This window comes from Lepisosteus oculatus, chromosome 9, assembly GCF_040954835.1.
Source record: "Lepisosteus oculatus isolate fLepOcu1 chromosome 9, fLepOcu1.hap2, whole genome shotgun sequence".
NCBI lineage: Eukaryota > Metazoa > Chordata > Actinopteri > Semionotiformes > Lepisosteidae > Lepisosteus > Lepisosteus oculatus.
The window spans coordinates 5810063-5831544 of record NC_090704.1 but is presented as its reverse complement, the minus strand read 5'-3'; the positions used below and the strand labels follow the sequence as shown (position 1 = coordinate 5831544).

The window sequence follows — 21482 nt, the reverse complement described above, 5'->3', positions numbered from 1 at the left end:
AGGGATTCTAAGTACCCAATTTAAAATAAATTTTTAGAGCCCTGTAACCTGAGCTCTGGGCTTTCCTAAGCATTTTAAATTCTTGTTTTAATTTAAAACCACTGTGAAAAGGAATAGAGTGACAAAGTTGGGATTTTGCCCAGATCTTGACCCTGGCAAATCTCAGTGGAAGTGATACAATCCTTTACAACGGGCCATGAAAACCCACAAACATTACTTTGAGATATGATTTATTATAATCTCATTCACTTCATTTTTTCTAACCATAAGCTACCCAGTCTGTGCCAAGCTTAGACTGGGCCATCTGTTTATACATATTGAAATCAGAACACCTGTTTTAAGCCACAGACCCACAAGTGCTTGTACACATACACACACACACACACACGCATGCATGTACAATCAGAAACGCTGAATTACAAGATAAGATACAAATACAGTATGTTACTGGGAATGATTTGTGCCTTCTTTCAGATTGCAGTGTTGCTTTTCAGTTTCTGCTGATCTGTTCTGCTGATCCGTTTTCCTAATAATGACCTTTATAAACAGCTTAAGAAAATTATAATGTCAATTTCAATATGGAACTTCTGTATTGTCTGTGTGGCCTGTGTTCATAATTACTGTGGTTTCCCGACAGCGCTGAAGCCCTCCAGACAATGTATCTCCTTATGAGTCCCAAGCAACTCTATGAGCACTTTAAGGATGACTATGAGATTCATGACATCAACTGGAATGAGGAGAAGGCCGCTGCTATCCTCGAATCCTGGCAGAGGAAGTTTGTTGAGGTAATGCATTTGTCCTCGCTGTGTGTTCATTTCCATTTAGTGTCTTTTGCTAGAGGAGAGGTGCTGCTGTACGAGTGATTTGCCAGAGCTTGAGTTGTCACTTACCTGATACAAGCACGGTGTCCCAGCTTTTTCTGGAGGATTTGGAACAGTGCGTCTGCCTGAATTCCATCAATCCTCAGCTGCCTCGTAAACGGAGTCTGCCGAGGAGGCTGCTGACAGACTCCCAGTTATAGGAACAAGCTGTTTTTGTGATAACTGACACCCCGCGCTGACTGAGGCTAAGTCGAGGGGGAGACCCCGCACTGCCTCGAGCAAAGCCTGTTCAGGAAGGAGAAGGGGAAGGTGCTAGATGGGGCGAACAGCGTTGCTGGAAAAACAAAGTGGAGGGCGTTCCATTCCCCCAAGGCTGTAGGCCATTCAGGGTGGTGATAGAGTGGCTTGGGAGACCATGTGATCTAATTTGACCCTCAACCCCCTTGACCTTTGGCTTCTGTGGTCATTATTTCTAGTTGTCAGGCTTTGCATGAGTCCAAACTACCTTGTTTCTTGCTGTTTGAAGAGAAGAGCTTTACGTGAAGAGCTTTACTGCATAGCGATGGTCCATATGTCAGTCTAGTAATGGTATTTTCGTACCATAATCGATTCTTTATAGTAATAGTCCATTAAGCACTACATCAAACATGAAATTATTCTTCATATTTCAGTTGTTGATGCCAAAACATGATACAAGCGACATGATGGGACTTCCCATTATAATATGTCTAACCCAATAAAATAATCCCTGAAAAATGTATCTCCCATTAAAGATGATTCCCATAATTATAGGAGCCGTTTATTATATTTTGTCAGGCTATGTGGCATTGTTTATGTCACCATTTTGCCTTCACCACATGGCTTGAGTCAGGTTTTCTCGGCAATAGTAAGAGGCACCACATCCTACCACATTTTCAAAGATACAAAATCTTTTGACGAGAGAGTAAAATAAGAGCGGTTCTTTACCGAAAGCAGAACCTGTTGGTCTTACCTCTGACATCCGCCTCCGTCTTGCTCCTGCAGGTGGTTCATCAAAGCATTCCTCAGAACTCATCCCACAGCATCCACGCCTTCTCTACCACCACCCTGAATGACATCATGAAGTCCTTCTCTGATGTCAGCGTCATCCGTGTGGCAGGAGGGTACCTGCTCATGGTGAGTAGAAGGCATGCTGTCAGTTTCCAGCTTTTTTCTGTAGGTTGGAAGCAGCTGAGGGCCCTAATGAGACCACAAAGATGGTAATTCGCCTCTTTCCTGTGTTGCAGCTGGCTTACGCCTGTGTGACTATGCTGCGTTGGGACTGTGCAAAGTCTCAGGGAGCTGTCGGGCTAGCGGGAGTCCTGCTGGTGGCGTTGTCTGTAGCTGCTGGCCTGGGTCTTTGTTCCCTGCTGGGTATTTCCTTCAATGCAGCTACCACACAGGTATGCCTGGAGCCCTCCCCTCTTGACTAGTCTGTCAGACAATTCTCACTGCGTAGCATTGGCTGAAACACTTTCATCTAATTAACTTTCCTCTCCGCTAGGTTCTTCCCTTCCTTGCTTTGGGAATTGGAGTGGACGACATGTTTCTGCTGGCCCATTCTTTTACAGAGACGAGCTCCAACATCCCTTTCAAGGTAAGCATCTTTAAACCTATCCGCCATGCTGTCTGCCTTAATTTAAGTACTCGGTTCTATTCTTACATCGCGTGGATTACTATCCGGAGTGCCTCGTAACCTGGAGTCTCCTTTTGGTAAAACGTGTCTGGTTATTTCTCTAGGAGAGAACAGGAGAATGCCTGAGACGGACTGGAACGAGTGTGGCTCTCACCTCAATCAACAACATGATTGCCTTCTTCATGGCTGCTCTGGTTCCCATTCCTGCCCTGCGTGCATTCTCTTTACAGGTATTCGTCTGCGGCTTTATTCTGCACAAGCACATATGGCTCTAAATCAAGGAATGGTTGATTCCAAGGTTTCTTTTTGTGCGCGACTCTCTGGCCAGTTGGGTGCAGCTTGCACAAAGGAGAGAAAGGCTTTGATAAACTGTCTTCATTCCAACCCCGGCTTTCACATTTTATTACCGGGGGAGACGCTGTTTCATCCTCAGACGTAAACCGGTAGGAAAAGCTCCCACAGCTCGCAACTCAGGTGGGAGGGGAAGAAATAATCAAATGAGAGAATATACCAATATATCACCGGGCCACTGGGCCGTCAGAGTGGGCCCTGTGATCTCCCCGCCTGTCCTTGGGTGGTCTGGAGTCTGATAATGCAGAATATAATGTCAGCCTGAGGGGCTGGCAGTAGGGTTGGGGGGTGGGGAGGAGCCGTTCTGTGTCAGACTTGCACAGGCCCACTGCGACCCTGGGACTCCCCTTTCTCATGATTGTTTCTGTTGACTGTGGGGGGGTTGCAAGTGATTTAGGGTCCGTTTCTGGCCTGAATGCGCTGCACATGAAACGCTTAGGATTTGCGAGGATGTGGATTTCACTTGCCAGGGCATTTGCTTTTTCTGTGGAGCGCAGCCCGAGTGCCGCATTCAGCGGCAACTTGAAAGGGTTTGGATGTTTCAACCCCCTCACCTAAAACCCCTTCCTGTTTGTGTTCCCTACAGGCAGCCATAGTTGTAGTTTTCAACTTCGCCATGGTTCTCCTCGTCTTTCCTGCCATTCTGAGTCTGGATCTTCACCGTCGAGAGGATAAGAGGCTTGACATTCTCTGCTGTTTCTACAGGTATGAACTGTTACAAAAAATTGAGCATGCTTGTATTTAATATAATACAGTCGTTAAACGATCAAAAGAGCACTGATGTGCAGAATAATTTGGTCAGTATTCACATGCGCAATCACATACTTTATGATATGAAGGATGTGTTTTGGAAGGAATAGTTTTGTTTGCAATTGGTGACACCTGCTCTGTCCCCAACAGCCCATGTTCCAGCCGGGTGATCCAGATACAGCCGCAGGAGTTTTCCGATGCCAACGATAACCATGCCTACCCTCCCTCCTCTTACGCTGGCCCCACCATCACCACCAGCACTCAGATTACCACCACGGTGCAGGCCTTCACACAGTGTGACGCCTCCGGCCAGCACATCGTCACCATCCTTCCCCCCACCTCCCAGATCTCCACCAGCCCGCCCGCAGTGGTGGTACCTGCAAATCCGGACCCCTATGGCTCCCAGCTCTTCACCCCTTCCAGCTCCACCAGGGACCTGCTGGCCCAAGTGGACGAGTCCAAAGAAGGCCGCGAGTGCGTGCCCCTGCCGTTCTTTCGGTGGAACCTGTCGGACTTTGCACGAGACAAATACGCCCCACTTCTGCTCAAGACTGAAACGAAGGTAGTGGTGGTGGTTCTGTTCATGTCGCTGCTCGGCTTGAGCCTCTACGGTACCACTATGGTCCATGATGGACTCTACCTGACGGACATCGTGCCTCGTGACACCAAGGAGTACGACTTCATCTCAGCCCAGTTCAAATATTTCTCCTTCTACAATATGTACCTGGTGACTATGGGGGGATTTGACTATGCTCGCTCCCAGAGGCAGCTCCTGCAGCTCCACAAAAGCTTCAGCTCCGTGAAGTACGTGGTGCGAGACAGCAACCAGCAGCTGCCGAGAATGTGGCTACACTATTTCCAGGACTGGCTACGTGGTAAGACTCCTTACATTACCAGCATAGAGATTTCTGTTTCTCCCTTGCAGCCCTTGCTATGCTATATAATATCTGCAATCATCTGTTTCATTGAAACTAAAAGAAGCTGATTGAGTACACTTTGGTGGATAGGAGTAAAAACTGTGTGATGTTAAAAAATACATGAAGCTTGAAAATGATTTTTTAGCGCAGCGCTTGAAGCACTGAAAATGTCTTTTTAAAATTGTTATCAATTAGGCTGGAAAACAGTTTTTTTCATTGACATAAGAGCCTAAGATTTTTTGTTACCCATACATCCTGACTTACTGTGAAAATGGGCATTGATTTACAATGAATTCAATTAATTGCATTGGATTGATTTAAAATTTATGGAAAAAATGGTGGAAAAACCTTAAGGGGAATTAATTTAAATAGATATGTTGCCGGTTGTGCTTTTTGTTTCCACAAACCGTGCCTTGTCAGCCTGTTGAGCTAGTGTGAATGTTTACCTGAAGGAAGGAGGGCTGGAGGTTGGTGGTGAAAGTTCACAACTGGAGCGAAGCCCCAGGGACTGGTGGAGGTTGAGAGAGGTGGATTTGAATATGTCTCTGAGATCTCAAAGCCACTTCCTCAGATTACAGGAGGGAGAAGCCAAAGGGGGTGGGGTAGGACAGGACATGTTCCCTTGTGGATTTAAGAATTAATAACAAGGTGAATTAAGGGGAGGGAACAAGAGTGAATGAGAAGGAGAGGGAAAGGGAAAATTGTTAATCAACTGGCGTGACTTTAAAGAGTCTTTCTCTTTTTTTTGCGGGGGGATATCCATATAATTACAGAATCTGTGTGGAAATCATTTTCTTCTTAAGACTTTGTAATTTAGGGAAGGGTGCTGGTCTCATTCTTAAGCCCACATGTACACAACAGGAGTCACACTGTGTCTGAAAGAGGGACAAGCTCATAACTAAACTTTGCAGTCGGAAATCTGTGCCTGGTCTGACTTGCTCGCTGAGATCCGTGACGATTACGAAGTAATACTTTCACACATTTACCAGAGTAAACAAGAATAGGCAGAATGTTTTTTTTTTTCCCCTGGTTATTTAATGCAATAACAAACGGATGGGTTCAGCCTACAAGTTCTGTTGCAGAATCAGACACAGAGATAAGCTAGACTCAAGTCAGTTAGAACTTAGAAGCATATTTTAATACTTCTCTTCCCTTACAGGGCTACAGGCAGCATTTGATGCCGATTGGGCAGCAGGCAGGATCACACAGGATAGTTACCGCAACGGCACTGAGGATGGCGTGCTGGCATACAAGCTTCTCATTCAGACCGGTGCCAAGAAAGATCCATTTAACTACAGTCAGGTGTGTACACCTCCCTTGCCTTTGCCTGTCTTTGGTATTGTTCGGTCATGGCTAACGGAGCTCGTCCCGGCTGTCAGTCAGGAAGGGGTATTCCTCTCATTCTGACCAATGCACTCTTTCTACCCATGCAGCTGACCACCAGACGTCTGGTTGATGAGGAGGGCTTGATCAACCCCGACACCTTCTATATCTACCTGACTGTCTGGGTCAGCAACGACCCCCTGGGCTATGCGGCTTCCCAGGCTAACTTTGATCCCCATCCTCACGAATGGATCCATGACAAATACGACACCACCGGCGAGAACCTGCGCAGTAAGTGACGATCCTGTATGGGCTTATACCCCCACCCTTGGTTTAGGAATTTCAGCCACGTACGACAAAAAAATAGTAGTTCAGGAAACTGAAAACGGTGTATTAAGTGTTTCTTTTGAGTAATCACCGTTAGAGTCAATTAGGAAATGGGGGCATTTAGTATAAGCTCACTCCCATTCTGACTCCATTAATAGAATAAAATGAAAATATAAACGCAAATAGTTAAAATACAATGACCCCTACCATCTACAGAATGTGATCTGTTATGTGTGTTTATCCATCCATCCATTTTCAGTCTACGTTTTCTGCCTTGAATGTGTTTAGATGTAAAATCACTCTATATGCACCAAATGCCTCCTCGTATTCCTTGTCTGGAATATGTCATGTGTCAAAGTATAGTATATGTGATTTTGTCTCTTTTAACTTTTGCCACATTGCGGCAGTTCCTCATGTGTTTGCTGAGCAGAATAAGAATTGAATCTGAACGTCATTTCATTGCTTCTCTTCTTAGTTCCTGTTGCTGAGCCCCTGGAGTTTGCCCAGTTTCCCTTCTACCTGAATGGTTTGCGGCAGACATCCGACTTTATTGAGGCTATCGAGAGTGTGCGTGCCATCTGCGATGAGTTCTCCAGGAAGGGAATCCTCAACTACCCTAATGGCTACCCCTTTCTCTTCTGGGAGCAGTACATTGGGCTTCGTCATTGGTTCTTGCTCTCCATTAGCGTGGTGTTGGCCTGCACCTTCCTGGTGTGTGCCATCCTCCTGCTCAACCCCTGGACAGCTGGCATCATTGTAAGTGTGTTACATGGCTTATATTTAGAGTTGCTAGTGGTGAAAAGCACCTTCTCTGGAGAGCGCTACTGTGGGTTGGCCAGAGGGCGCTAGCTCCTGCTTTGTTATTCTAATAAGGGCGACTCTGCTTAGAAAAGGAAATGCAAAGAAGCGCAAAGCCCTAGAGACTTTACCTCAAACTGTCTTTGTCAAAATTGGGGACAGAACAGATTGGCCCTGCCTCGACCTTGGCCTGCCAAACCCATCCATCAGGACATAGGGGACATACTGTCAGTGGAGCGGCTGGGAAACGTTTCACACAGTGGCTGGTGGGGCTGTGTTTGGCAAGGGGAGGCCAGGAAAAGCCTGGAGAATTCCAGACTTTAGGAAAGGCCTGGAGACAGAAATGAAAACAGAATACATCCCAGCACAAGCACCTACCAAAATTAGAGCTCGAAACAGGTTCAGGTGCAAAAACCATGAGCCTTAAGCTGAGCTAAAACAAATACAGGTTTGTTTTTTTTTTAATGAAAGCAAACCTCACAATAATACCTTGTACTTTGGGTGTGCTTCACAGCATTTTTCCGGTTCACACATAGTTACAATAAAACGCTTTTTAAAATTTCCCATTTGACCGTGACCAAGCTGGGACTCCTACTGACTTCAAAGTTGTTGAGGCCTGGAATTTCGACAGAAAAAAAGTACCACCCAGAGGAAAACATGAAATAAAAATAAAGCTAAAACAGTGGAGCCAGAGAAAAAAGAATTCAAGGCACTAATGAAGGGCCATATTGTCTTTTGTCTGATAGTGTCAGTCATTTTCATGAAACTGAAAGCAGGGAAGAATGGTGAGGGGACAGGAGTCACTTGGGGGAGGCGTAATTTGATGCTGTGCGGATGACAGTGGCATCCTGAAGGTTTCACCACAGCCCTTCTGTGTGCAGTCCTGACACTGTTTCAGTCAGGTCTGAAGCCATTTCCATGTAAATAGGCCCTGAGAGGCAGAGATAAAGAACTGAAGGGAGGGTTGCAAACTATGTCCAAAGCTTGGCTTTCATTTCTGCCTTCTAGTGTTACAATCACTGATTGATTGATCCCAGTCTCCTCCTTTTCCACGCAGACACACAAACCCGTAAAAAAAAAAACAGAACTGTAACTGGCATTTCAAACTTTTGCGGCTTCGTGAATGCTAAGCAGGGAGATCCTCCTTAATGTACAGTAACCATCAAAGCCGATTCATCCTGGCTCAGAATATTTTAAAGTGTGTGTTTCCGATTTTTAAAACCCCAAAAGGCATGTTTTGATGTTATAAAACAAACCAGGCTTTTTTTGAGGGGGGGTATTGGGGTTCTTTCTCATTTTAAAATACTTATCTTTAGGTTTGATTTTGTCCCTTAAAGACCCTAATGTAAATAGATGGGAAATCATTTGCTAGGGTTTTGTGTACTGATGCATTTTAGTGAAACATAAAGTTTTGTAAGATTAGTTTAAAAGAGCTGAGGAACAGGGTTTTATTTGTTGTTAACCTCCTCTCCACCCCACAGGTATTCATATTGGCCATGATGACGGTGGAGCTGTTTGGAATCATGGGGCTGATCGGAATTAAACTGAGTGCCATACCTGTCGTCATCCTGATCGCTTCAGTGGGGATTGGTGTGGAGTTCACAGTCCATGTGGCACTGGTAGGTTCCTCATGGCCAACTGAGCCACTCTGCTTCATTAATAAAAATAGTTCCTTGACTGAATTCATAAAGGGCTAGTTTAGTAGAAAATAACCCTAGGCTTCAAAGCTGTGTCAGGTTTTTTTGTGTGTTCCCCATTTTATAGAAGGTACTTCTAGGCCCCTGCAAACCAATTGAACCTTATTTCATAGTTGTTTTGTAATGTGGCTGATTCATTGGCTTCACAGACATTGAAGTACATTATGAAAACCCATGAAGGCATTCAGTTGTGCATAGAGTGTAGTTCTTTCTGCCTGTTATCCATATGCAATCCTAACCTGTGGTTTAATCCTTCAGGGCTTCTTAACAGCAATTGGAAACAGGAATCTGCGCTGTACTGTAGCTCTGGAACATATGTTTGCCCCAGTGATGGATGGAGCCATTTCCACACTACTGGGAGTGCTTATGCTAGCAGGCTCTGAATTTGATTTCATCATGAGGTAAGGCTTGTTTTAAAGCGAACAGTTATTAAAATCCTGCCCCCCTTTTTTTTTTTTGTTTGTCATGTTCCGCAAAATATTAGCAGTTGTCGTCTTCACTGGGGAACAAGGGGGAGTTCGTTAACAGGCTGGAGCTGCAGGTGGGAATGTGTTGGGTGTATTATCCCCCTCTTCCACCTGTCTCTGTCACTCTGCTCCGTAGTACACAACAAATGGAGAAAACATTAGTGGTGTGTAGCAGCTGCCCGTAAACACACAAGTGTACTACCCACTGGGCAGTGAGTCACGTTCACACACCAGAACTGCTGTCGCCACCACACCCTCCAGCTCTCCGTGAGTTTTAAACCCAAGATAAAAGCCGCAGAAAAGGGGGGGGGAAGCCGAAGACACCACCCCATCTTTGGTTTGAACTGGTCAACTCTGTTTAAACCAATAGTATACTATGTCTCATGCAGTTCTTCACCACAAAAATGCCTCCTAGGAAAAAGTACAAAAAAAGCAAATAGAAACATTTTTTAAGATGAAATGAGCTCAACGGAGACAGACCACAACCTTGAGAGCAACCTCAAACAATCCTGTCACATAAAAGTGCTTACTTGGAGAACAGGGCTTAAAAAATAAATACAGTGAGGGTGGCTTCTTGGCACATTTCTCAGGCATTCTCCAAGTGATTGACTTGGGTTAGATGGTGAAGTGATAAGTCTTTTTTTTTTGCCAGGAAGGGAACACAAAACAGAAAGAGAAGGAGAAAGGCAAGCTTGGGGAGCTAAAAAGAAGGGGGTGGTTTGGTGGTGGTGGGGTTGGCAATGGCACCATAAGCCAGTGTATTCATTCTGGGAGGTCCTGTTTAGATACAGAGAAAAACGTCCTGCTAGCAGGGGAATAGCATAAATACGTTGTTGTAAACATTTCCTCTCGGTGGCACATAGAATAAACAGCTGAATAAGCTCAGCAGCTCCACTCCGAGTAAACCCCCCTTCCCACCTCCAACTCCGAATGGAAAAGATTACAGTTCATATAAACAACAGAATTCCTAACACTCGGCCTCCTTTGGAGGTCTGGCCCAACCGAGGCCCACGGATAGTTTAGGTTTTTTTTTCCCGCTTAAATAAATCACGCTCCATTTTCGGAATGTTGACTTAGTAAAATAAACAAGATGATTTTTTTTTTACACACACTGGATAGCTACAGAATAAGGGCCTCTCTATATAAATAAAAGGAAGTGGATGATGGCAGTTTTAAGGTGGCTGTTTTATCTTTTTTCCTTTTCACTCACTCGTTTTTATCATTTAAAATGCTTCAGGGTTGGATTCATAAAGATTTGGCATTTTTCTGGTCTAATCCATTAGGAGGGCAATTCAATTGAAGTGATATCTGGGTTATTTTTTTAAAAAGCTACACGATTCATTAGTAACCTGAGGGCAGCCCTGTACTACTGTTGTTTTTTGGGGGAGCAAGTTGTGCTCGAAGGTCCAAGCTCGAAGTTGTGAAGTATTGTGCTCGAGGGTCCAACACCAGCTGGGCTTTGAACCCATAACCTTCTAGTTACAGATCCAGACCCCTTACCCACTGGTCCACATTGGTGCCCTTTCAGCATGCCAAGTACTGTGATGTTGAGGGACTGACTTGTTTAATAGCCCAAACAGTGAATGAGAACTGAAATGTTAGAAAACTGTGTGTGACAGAGTCTGGGTCCATATAGTTTTGTTAATGAGGCGAAGTGAAAAGGGTGGAGAGGAAGAGGAAAAGATCCAGTACAGTACTTCACAGCAGTACAGTCTGTGAGACTGCAGCCTTCATAGGCAAATTTTGCTAAGACCTTAACAGCTTACCTTAGCCCTTTTTGTTTACATAAATAGGAGGGCCTGTCTAGGCTAGCTATGTAACAGCTCTGAAAGGTGGGCAGGGGTTTATAACAAAGTGGAATTTCTAAGCTTTTTAAATTACATTTTAAAATGTTAACTCTAATTTAGGAAATGGCTTCCTGTGACGTATTGCTTTATTGTGCTCAGATTGTGTGGATCTGATAGTGCTGGATCAGTAAAATATAAAATTGTCGAAATCTTTATGTTCTCCCTGTGCTGTGTGTCTTTTGAAATGAGCGTATACACGCTTTGAGGGAATGTATTTCTTTTAAGTGATTTCTGTAATTTTAAATGAATGAATTTGAATTGCACAAGATCCCATTTAGTATTGAGTAAGATGGGCTGTGGCTCAGACAAAGACCCGGAATGCTGGCAGAGAAAATTAGATTACAATAATACATATTAACTGCATTTTGTGAAAATCCATGAAGAGAAGCCTATCTCTAGGTCTTAGTTTTGTATGGAGGAGTGTCTGTTTTTTTTATTTTTAGACATCAGGAAACCTCACTATCTGAGAAGACAAAATCAGACAAGCATATAGGAGGTAGTTTTGGTTATTCTGGGAGAGGGAACTTTTAGAACCAAATGTGAACAATATGTTTTCTTACTCTTTACATCTGCACTGGTATTGGAGTGTGACATTTAGGTTTTGGAATGGGGACCGTAGTCTGGTGAAAATGATGACACGTGTTTTCAGGATTCATTATTTTCTCTTTGTTTTTCTTTCTTTGCAAGTCTGCTCTTACCTCCAAGAGTTTGAACCACAAGCTCAGACAGTGGGTGGTACTTTGCTCTTTCATCTAAGTTTTCAGAATGAGCCCTCTCTAATTTCCACATCCACCATCTTTTTTGTGGTGACATAAACCCACTTCCAGCTTCTATCCACAGAAGGATAAAAACAGACTAAATTACAGTCCTACAAAGTCAATTATGGTAGACACTGCGCAAATAGAGTAATCAATGTAGGTTATAGGAACATAATAGTTAATTCAACGATTAAAGTCTATATAGAAAAACAACAGTGCTTTGTCAGATTTGAAATATACTTTTTCTTATCTACACAATTGAGTAACGTAATTTATTTCAATCCCTTTCATTCATTGTAGTATTTTTGGACTGTTTCATACTAAATTGATTTTTAGCGTCATGCATCACTATCATGAAATTGTTTGCCTTTGTTTTTTTTTTTTAAAGCTTTAAAATCTGATTCCTCTCATTTTCTCCTTTCTTTACTCTCTCTCATTACATTGTGACAAAGTGGAGTTTTCAGCCCCTGGCTAGTTTTGCTCCCATTCACTATTTGCTCATTTGAAGGACTGAACTTTAAGTGGCCTCTCAAGCAACTGCTTTTTCTATGCCCCGCTGGATTAATGATTCTCTGGCGCCTTGCTAAATCTTAAATAACAGCAGCTTGGTTGTGGAGGTGCTTCTCCAGTGTTTTACCACTTGGGTATAAACACTTAAACCAGTTCCATTACTGACCAGATCCATTTCCTGGCAAGGAACAGGCCTTAATATTGCAGCCTATTATCCAATAGATTATTAATGCCAGAGCTGTGAGCAAGATTATTGTCAGCGCCCCTGTACTAGAAGATAAACAATCAAGGCCTAATGGGTGAGCAAGTCAGTTGAAACCCCCAGGGATGGGATTTATGTAAACAGCTGAAAATGCAGAACCTCACTAGGCGACACAGGACACCCTGTTACTGCTACTGCGCTGGAAAACCATTATTCACAAGGCATACACTTATAATAACAAGATATAGCCAGATATACAACAACTGGCCCTGCATTGTACTAGTAAAAATGCGATTGTTAAAACTGATTAGACCTATGCCAAGGAACTATGGCTTGTGCCCATTTGTGCTGATGATAGAGACTGGAGCTGTAAGCACAAATGCATTCTATGTGTAGCACTCATGTCATGGAGTGTAGAAAGTGAGTTCTTGAAGGTTACCTTGCAATAACAGCTGCCAAGAAGAGGAAGGTGTTATGATTTTTCATGAACTGTGGTTAAGGCAGACAAAGGAGGGCTGAATACTCATGGCCTGTAGAATCTGCACATTAATGTAAACACATATTTTCAGGAAGTGGCAGTCCTGCAGTGATAGATGAGGGCACCCCCAAGGGAAACTAAAAGCTGTGGATTTTGAGCCGAGGAATTTCTCCTGCTTGTCAGGGAGCCAGTGAGAGGATGCGAGGAAAGGAAAACAGAGGGGAGAAAAGAAAAAAAAAATGAATTGAACTCTTATGATTTAAGTCAAACTAAGATCTCTCCAAATAGGAAACTGTTATGGTAAATTTGCTAAAGAATCTATCTGGAAGGGATTTACTAAAATGTTCTTTTTTTCGGGGTTGCAGATATTTCTTTGCTGTCCTGGCCATCTTAACTGTACTGGGAGTTCTGAATGGACTGGTCCTGCTGCCGGTCCTGCTATCCATAATCGGGCCTCCTCCTGAGGTGACACCAGCAGACAATGGCACCCGTTTGCCCACACCATCCCCAGAGCCCATTCCTCCTCCCATGAATCACCACGGCTTTTACTCAGGACGCTACCCACCTGGACAGCCCTACAATGCCTTCTCCGAGTCATCGGATTCTGAATACTACTCGGAGACCACCACCACGTCAGGCCTGGGGGAGGAGGAGTATCAATACTGTGATCGCAGTGCCTACATCATCCCCCCAGCACCTGCCTCTCACATCCTCCTGGAAGCCAGCAAGAGCCCCAGCTTCCCCAAACTCACGGTGAGCCAAGCTCTTTCTTCTGCCTTTTCTGTGCCCTACCTAAGCCTCATCCGAGCTCATTATACATCACAAGGCTTATGAAAAAGAAGTCATAGACTCGATCTTTTCATAGCATATCTTCCTTCTGTCAGTTTGAAGACTGCAGATTAATAATCGCCTTGGCGTTTATGTTTAGTTCGTAAGCTCCAAAATTGCCCCAGCTTTTGGTAAAGAAACTTGAAGAAGATTGTGATCTTACAGTAGTTACACGCTGACTCTTTTCCACAGAGAAAAAATAGGTTAAATTCATCTTTGGTTCTGGCAAGGATTCATTTTTTTTCATCTTGTCTTTTTCAGGTGGTAAAACCATATAATGAAAACCAGGACATTACCAACAGGAAGGACCAGCTCAATGGGCAACCTTCTGTCACCTCTGTCAGCTCTCAGATAGCAAAGCAGGATCAGAAGCAGTACTTTCATCAGGATCATGGACCTAAGAGGCAACATTTGCCCAGTGACAGACCACAGGGGCCAGGAAGGACTAATTACTGTGGCCCCAGATCTCAGTACAGAAGCAGGACCCATCATAACAGGACTACAGTCCCTATGTACAATGCAGGAACCAGAGTACAGGGACCTAGCAACGCAGTTACTATGGTTACCGCCACTGCTTCAGTGACTGTTGCTGTGCACCCCAGCTTACCTGGGTCATACAGGGGGTACACACATGAGGGCTTTGAAGATAGTGAGTTGGACTGCTTTGAGGAGACCCAAAAAACATCTCATGTGACTTGTGGGAAAACTACAGAATCTTCCAAGACTGACACTTTGGAGCTTCAGGACCTGGAATGTGAAGAAAGTAGTACACACTAGGTCAGTAAGCTTTTTTTTTTTAAAAAAAAAGGGTTACGCTTTGGAATAGGTGACTCTTGTAAGGCATGTGTTATGCAGGAATGATACACTAGCATGTATCACATGATGGGCAGCTCCATACAAAGGACTACTGAATATACTCAATATTACTTTTGTAATACCAGTTCATGTAACAGCAATAAAGCATATATGAATTAGGTTTTCGCCTGCACTCTGCACCTCGGTAAAAAAAAAAAGTGTCTCCTTTGTTACATACAAGTTTGTGCGCATTTAGAACTACTCCTAACACATCATTTGATTTGGTCAGTTTTAAATGGACTTTTGTAATTATCTAATGGAGGAAGACTACTGAGAGTGGAGTATCTTACAGTAGTAAAAGGACATGATAAATGTCATATTTCTCTAGTGCAAAATGTTTTACATTAACCAGGTAGAAGTATAGACAAAATAATAATAACACAGAAATAGGCATTTGAGGAAATGCATTTATTGATAACAATGGCTGCTTGGTCTTTACTAATGTTAATTGTGTTTACTTTAATTTGTTTTTTTTCTTGGTATTTTCCAGGTGGCCGACGTAACAGGCTTCTGAAGACAACTAGGCCTTTCTGCCAGGACGTCACCTCTGACTGTGTGGGACATTCTGTTCCCCAGTTCTGCTCTATTAACTGTAAATAGACCTCACCCAGACAAGAGAATTTATTTTAAACTATTAAAAAGTTCTTGTTTTATGAATATATAAAATATATATTTTAATACTAAAAAGAGGGAAAAGCTATTTAAAAGAGTACTGTATAACTTGTGTATTCTATTATGTAAAAGATAAAGTATAAGAGGATAGGACTGTTCTTTGTATAGATAAAGAAATGTATTTTATGTACAAAAATAAGAAAAGTGAATTGGTGTAATGATAGTTTATTGAGAGAAAAAAAAGGTCAGTGTTTTTTTTTGTTTGCTGCTACTCTGAAATTATCTGCCTTGAAAATATGCAGTAACCTCCTTCCCTCAACATAAGCTCCTTAATAAAACACCACAATTAGCTACATGTTTTGAGACAGCAACCTGTCAGGTTTTAAAGACAAATGCCATGTAATTTCATTTTTTGTTCTCCTTAAAACTCCTAGCGAATTATACTTGCACTGTAAAAATGCAAACCAGCAAAGTTAAACATTATTTGCTGGTCCTTTTATATATCACAGATCAGAGCATATTTTGTTTGTAGATTTTTTTTTTTATTTATGTAGAAAGAAAGTGGATTTAATTACGCCTTTCTCTGAGTGCGTTTTGGCGTGGTCATTGCCGTGCAGCTTTTGAAAGGCCTGGAAATGTTTTCTTTTCTTTCATCAGTTGCAATTTGAAAACAAAATCTTCATAATCAGATTTCTCTTTTTTACAAACATCCGTGCAATTCAGGAGACATATCGATCCATTCAGTGCCATTGTGACGAATTGCCCTTTCAAGATTATGTTTGTTGTTGCTCATTCCGCCACAGTTTTTATGTTGTTACTTGAAGAAAGCTGTGAGATCAATACCTTTTTTTTTTTCAAACAATATGTAAGCTGTATGCTCAGTAAAGTTGTAAGTTGTCATCTTCTTGTCTTTGCTTTTAAAAAGCTTTTCATGTTTGCAAATGAAACCTTTATGCCTTGTTATTTTCAAAGGGAATTTTAAATCTGAAAGGGAGTATTCTTTTTTTTAACACTTGTTGGCTGCTTTGTACCATTATGTATGCCTTTATGTAAGGTCATTGGTAGGACAACTTGTAATGTCACTAAGAGGGTCTTATTCTACAATGAAAGGGTGCTCTTCCTCTCAGTATACAGCATAGGACACATGCTATGGCGTTTTTTTCATTGTATCTTTGTCTTTTAGTGTCTTGACAAAAAGGCCAATCCTTCAGTATTGGCCACATCACTGCCAGTTTAAATGCAGGGAAAATTTTAGAATTTAAATGGCAGCTTCTGTTTTGTACAAATTTTTTGTACAAATGTCATTTTTTGTACAAATGTCAATCTTTAAATGGAGCATTCTCTAAAACCGTAGCTACTGTAGAACCTGGAAAAACAGAACAAGACATCGTATATTCACTGCTTAATATCACATATTTAATGGTAGGAGGATGGGTGGTAGGGGGGGGGGGCGCATCAGGTTGTAGTTTTATTTCAATTTTGTTTGTTTGTTATGCCATATAAATTATTTATATAAATTTTTATTTTTGTAGTTTGTACAGATGTTAGCCATCAGACTGAAGTTTTATTTTTAAAGAGTAAATATATATTATATATAATTATATATATATGTATTTGTTGCTGAGTTTTTTGTGTTTCTTGGGGGTTTGGGGTGGGATTGGGGAATTCGGATGTTGACCTTTGAGCTGATGACTCTTTGCTGAGGTAACTGAACACCTGGGAAATGAAGGAGTTGGTGGAGCAGGTTCTGCTCACCTCATTGGTTCCCTTTTGCTCGTCTTCCTTCGTGTAAATGTTTGAAGTGTTGTTGTTGTTGTTTTTTTTGTTGGACAAAGTCTAAAACACTGTGACTCCAGAAACTGATAAGAAAGACTGTTACCATCATTTTCCTGCACCCTTTATAGGAGCTGAACTAACAAAATAAATCAAATGAAAAAAAGAAATTTATCGTGATTTATTTCTACGCTCTTTTGGAATAATAACACACACCATCTGATTTGAACAGATTGTCCTGCATAACTATAACGTAGCAAAGAAACGCAAAGCTGTTTTTACAGGGTTTTTTTTCTAAATTACTATTGTGTAAGAACAAGATCATTCCATTCAATTTCCTAACAGGAAACCTTCTGTCTCAGAAATACAAATAACTCAGATTAAATACATACAGATTCTCATACTGACATCCTAACCTCTTACTGCTTTTGAAAACAATTTCAATTACATTCAAAAGGTTTCCCTCAGATCAATGGCCAAAACGATCTTATCTTGAATATTTTAATCAAAGTTCATTAAGCACAATAGCTTTCCTTAGGTAAGCCTGTAATATACATTTCAATCATAGCTTTTCGAATATGTGGTTTTATAAAACCAAAAATTAATAGCTTGGAAAAATTGCTTTGAAAATCCATAAGCAAGCAGGTTGCTACAGCTCTGTTTATAGTATAAAATAACACATTTACAGATTAATTAGAACAGGCATGTTCCTGTTCATGAATTCAGTGTGTTCTTCATTTTTAGCATTGATACAATAAAACAATACTTATGTGTATTAACTTAGAAAAGGGTTAACATGAATAGATTTGAGTAATTTTACAGGGACATGGTTGGTTCGAGTAATTGCAAACAGTTGATTACATTATTAGAACTGACAACAAGAAGGCATCAGTGTTGTGTGTGTACAAGTGTGAAACTCTTGACTACCCAATGTCTCCCTGTAGCCATTTTTATCAGATTGTTGGGAATTAGTTTACACAGAGAGAATTTACATGAAATTTACAGCCACCATTTCTGTGTAGAGGGCCCACCTGCTAAGATGAAGAATACATGGTAAATTCCATAACGTGTCCCACAACAACATCTCAGGTGTCAACTACCTTGGTCTCATTTGTATCTGACACTTCCCATCTCCTAGTATTCCTGTGTCCTGAGTACAGAACATGAAAATAGTTCTCTTTTACATCACCTGACTGATTGCAGAAACAGATTCATAAGAAACAGATTCAGACACTATAGTGTGATGTGCAAATAGTTTTTATACTAATTACAGTAAAAATGTGCAAGTTTACACGCATTACAAATATATTAGTCTTGTGGTTTTCACCAGGCAAAATTATTTTCCTGAGATATGGAAAAGGCTTTAGCTAGTTAAGGCAGGGTGAAAAATAATAGATTTCTTAAAGGGTGTCAGAGTTTATCCTGCTCATCGTTCATTCAAAAATTAGTATAGGAAAATGCCACAACAGGGTCTGGTAATAAAAATCAAGTTATTTTGGCATTTCTTCAATATCATGGTGGGATTCAGCTCAAAAACGGCTCTGATTACAATATATTATCAACAAAACACCAGCTCCAAACATCCGTCTACAGAAATCCCTCATACTGTGATCTAAAGAGGCTTGTGGCCATTTAAAATATCACTACGAACTATGTACATTTAGGAAGCTTATTAAATGAGATAGACCCTTCCCTTTAAGAACATTTTCCATCAATAATGTGACATCAAGATAAGACACAAAGAGGATCTTCTGAAGCATGAAGAGCTGTTGGATTAGCTTCTAATCACTTCTATAGTCCTGGAAAACTCTTCTGTAACTTAAAATGCTCTCTAGCTACAAACTTTAAACAGAGTGACAATTTAGGCTAATTAAATACATAATTAATGTGAATGAATCATTAAGAGTTCACGTAAACTGGGAACTAGATGTCCCAGTGTTTCTGCAAGACCAGGTCTGAAAGTCTGTGCTCTAGATAGTGTGCACTGGTTTTGGAAACTCAGCAATAGACGAGTAAAATTGTACTTAAATACAACTCTAGTAATGGGGGACCAAAAAGAAAGGGCACTGAAGTAGTGCATATATATCATTATAAAAAAATGAATTGAACAAATTCAATCAAAATGAATTGACATTTCTGCACCAAGAGTAGTGGGTGTCTGGAACTGATTACCAAGCTGACTCTCTGGGACCCTTGATCAGGCTGAATGAAAATCTGGGATTAATTATCTATTAGGAATCAAACGATGGGTAACCTTGCCTATGTTCTTACAATCTTACATTACCAGCACTTTTTTAAATGTAAAAAACATTATGAAAGCTTACAAAGTTACAAGAAGTACTTTCCTTCATTTGAATATCTGTTAATACAGTTACACCACCACAGTGTATAGGTCAGTGCATTACCATGGTATGTTTCAGGGCTTTTCTTTACTACATTTATTGAATAAAGTATAAGAATTTCAAAAAAAGCACTCTCTGCATTTTGTCTGCACAGACTGCAGTGTCAGTGGATTAAAGGGATTTTTCATGTAAACCTCCCATGCCCCTGCTGAGTGAAGGATGTGGACCTGCCCCAGCACTAACAAACAGCCAATTATAGCCTATAGAGAAAGCCTTACTTTAAAGGGTCATGTTTGTTGTCTGCAAGTTTACAATGTATTTGTGATCCAGTTACAGTATATACATACAGAGCATAGCTCTAGGAATGTTTCAGATGTTACAATGAAGTCCTGTAATGAAAGTCCTGTGACTGAAGACAATTATGGAGCCTTTTTTCAGAATATCAGAATATTTATATGCACTGATGAAAAAAAATGTCAAAATTGTCTCTATCGTCTTTGGAATCATCTCAAGAATTTGTTAGCTTTCTTAAAAATAAGGAATGGATTAACCAGGAAAATGCACGATTTTTTTGCTTTCTAAAGAATACATTCTTAGCAGCTCCTTCAACACTAATGCAATATATGCACTATAAACATGATCAAATCTAATAGTGGAACTATTAGAATAATTCCATAGATATTGACTAAATAGTTGGCAGTTTTAAGTTCTAGTGCCAATAATAATTCCAAGAACAAACCTTTTATAATTCGCCAACATCCTTTCATTCTCATATTTTATAACCAACATTTAGATGGGACACAGTACTACAATTTATGCATTGGCTGTCATGCAGTAAATGGCATTACAAAATAGAACATCATATAATAATACAAGGAGATAAAATAGTAACATATCCAAGGTTTGCTGATATAATTTCCCAATAAACAGAATCATTATTCTAAGAAAGAAAATAATCTGTGATCGATCTTTTGAGAATATCAAGAACAATAAACTGCATTTGTTCTTCTAAACATTTTCTTCTCTAAAAGGAATGTGAATGAATGTTTACATTTTAAAAATGTTTTGTAAAGGACCTATGGTTGTTGGGTCTAAGATGCTGTTAGTGTTATTGTGATATAATATGCCCAGAATTGACACAAATACTTCATACTGCACCTATATAATGTCTTCTCTGACCTAAGGAAACTAGGAAATAGATTTGTTGGCTGTGACAGAATCGGCACTGCTTATTTACACACCTTGTTCTCTTGCTGCAGAATCCTGTGTTGTGTGCCCAGAATCAGAGTGGTACTTTTGTGTAGCAAAATGGGAGGTCCATGCAATGAGAGCATTTTTATTTCATCCCATTGATTTCTGTAAACTTGATCAACAGAGATTAAGACAGACGCATGAACAGAGAGGGAACAGAGAAAGAACAAGGGAGAATGGAGATCTGGTAGAAGGGGGTGGTGGCTTGATGGACTAAAGACAGCAGCAGTTAGGAACAAAAAGCAGCTGGCACTAGCTGAGAGACCTTATCCCCTCTTAAATAGCAAGCGATGTGTGGGTGAGATAACAGCTGACATCTCAAACAACAGACAGCTCAATCTAGGTGGTAAAAATCAGGACAAACCGGCTCTTTTAAATAAAGAAGAAAAAAAAGAGTAGGAAGAGAACAAAAGAACCAACACATGATCCTCTGTGCTATCATCTTGGGTGGCCAGGGGATGGGCGACCATTGTTGTGCTAATATAATAGGGCTGATTAGTAAGATGTGTGTGTGTGAGTGTGTTAGAAAAGGGGGGCATTTTTCTGCCTTTTTTACCTCCTTTTCAGGGTCTCATTTCCTCTGTGTCTTTGTTTCTGCGGCCATTGTGATGCTAAGCTAAAATGGAGGGTGTCAGTGAGAGCTGCAATGTAAAAATGAAAAAGAGGAATTAGTAACATACTGAGTTAATGTAATTTGAGGCTGGGGAGAGTGGGTGTGCATCTGTGTGTGGTTTGATAGTGTATGGGTTGTGTACATCCTATAGGGTTTACTCAATGCAACATTTAAAATGCTCAAAAGCATTTTAGGAGGCAAATAAAGTAATGAAGTGGCATTTGAAGGAATATGGCACATATTAATTTAATTTAATGGAATTTGACTTCCCATTCATTTAATTCTTGCATGTATCTCCGAAGGTTCTT

The 21482-nt window shown here is 41.1% G+C and overlaps 1 protein-coding gene across 1 annotated transcript in view; it reads left to right on the top strand.

The window, feature by feature from the left end:
- The window catches only part of ptch2 (patched 2), a 35873-nt gene extending 18735 nt beyond the window's left edge, over window positions 1-17138 (top strand). Inside the window, exons 8-22 of the mRNA XM_015355405.2 lie at window positions 638-785; window positions 1845-1976; window positions 2087-2242; window positions 2344-2436; window positions 2580-2705; window positions 3413-3531; window positions 3727-4451; window positions 5653-5795; window positions 5927-6107; window positions 6619-6899; window positions 8423-8560; window positions 8897-9039; window positions 13266-13653; window positions 13990-14505; window positions 15074-17138. Coding sequence (XP_015210891.2) covers window positions 638-785; window positions 1845-1976; window positions 2087-2242; window positions 2344-2436; window positions 2580-2705; window positions 3413-3531; window positions 3727-4451; window positions 5653-5795; window positions 5927-6107; window positions 6619-6899; window positions 8423-8560; window positions 8897-9039; window positions 13266-13653; window positions 13990-14505 — 3289 coding nt within the window. The 3' untranslated portion in view covers window positions 15074-17138. The remainder of the gene's footprint in view (window positions 1-637; window positions 786-1844; window positions 1977-2086; window positions 2243-2343; window positions 2437-2579; window positions 2706-3412; window positions 3532-3726; window positions 4452-5652; window positions 5796-5926; window positions 6108-6618; window positions 6900-8422; window positions 8561-8896; window positions 9040-13265; window positions 13654-13989; window positions 14506-15073) is intronic.
- Window positions 17139-21482: the final 4344 nt, after the last annotated feature.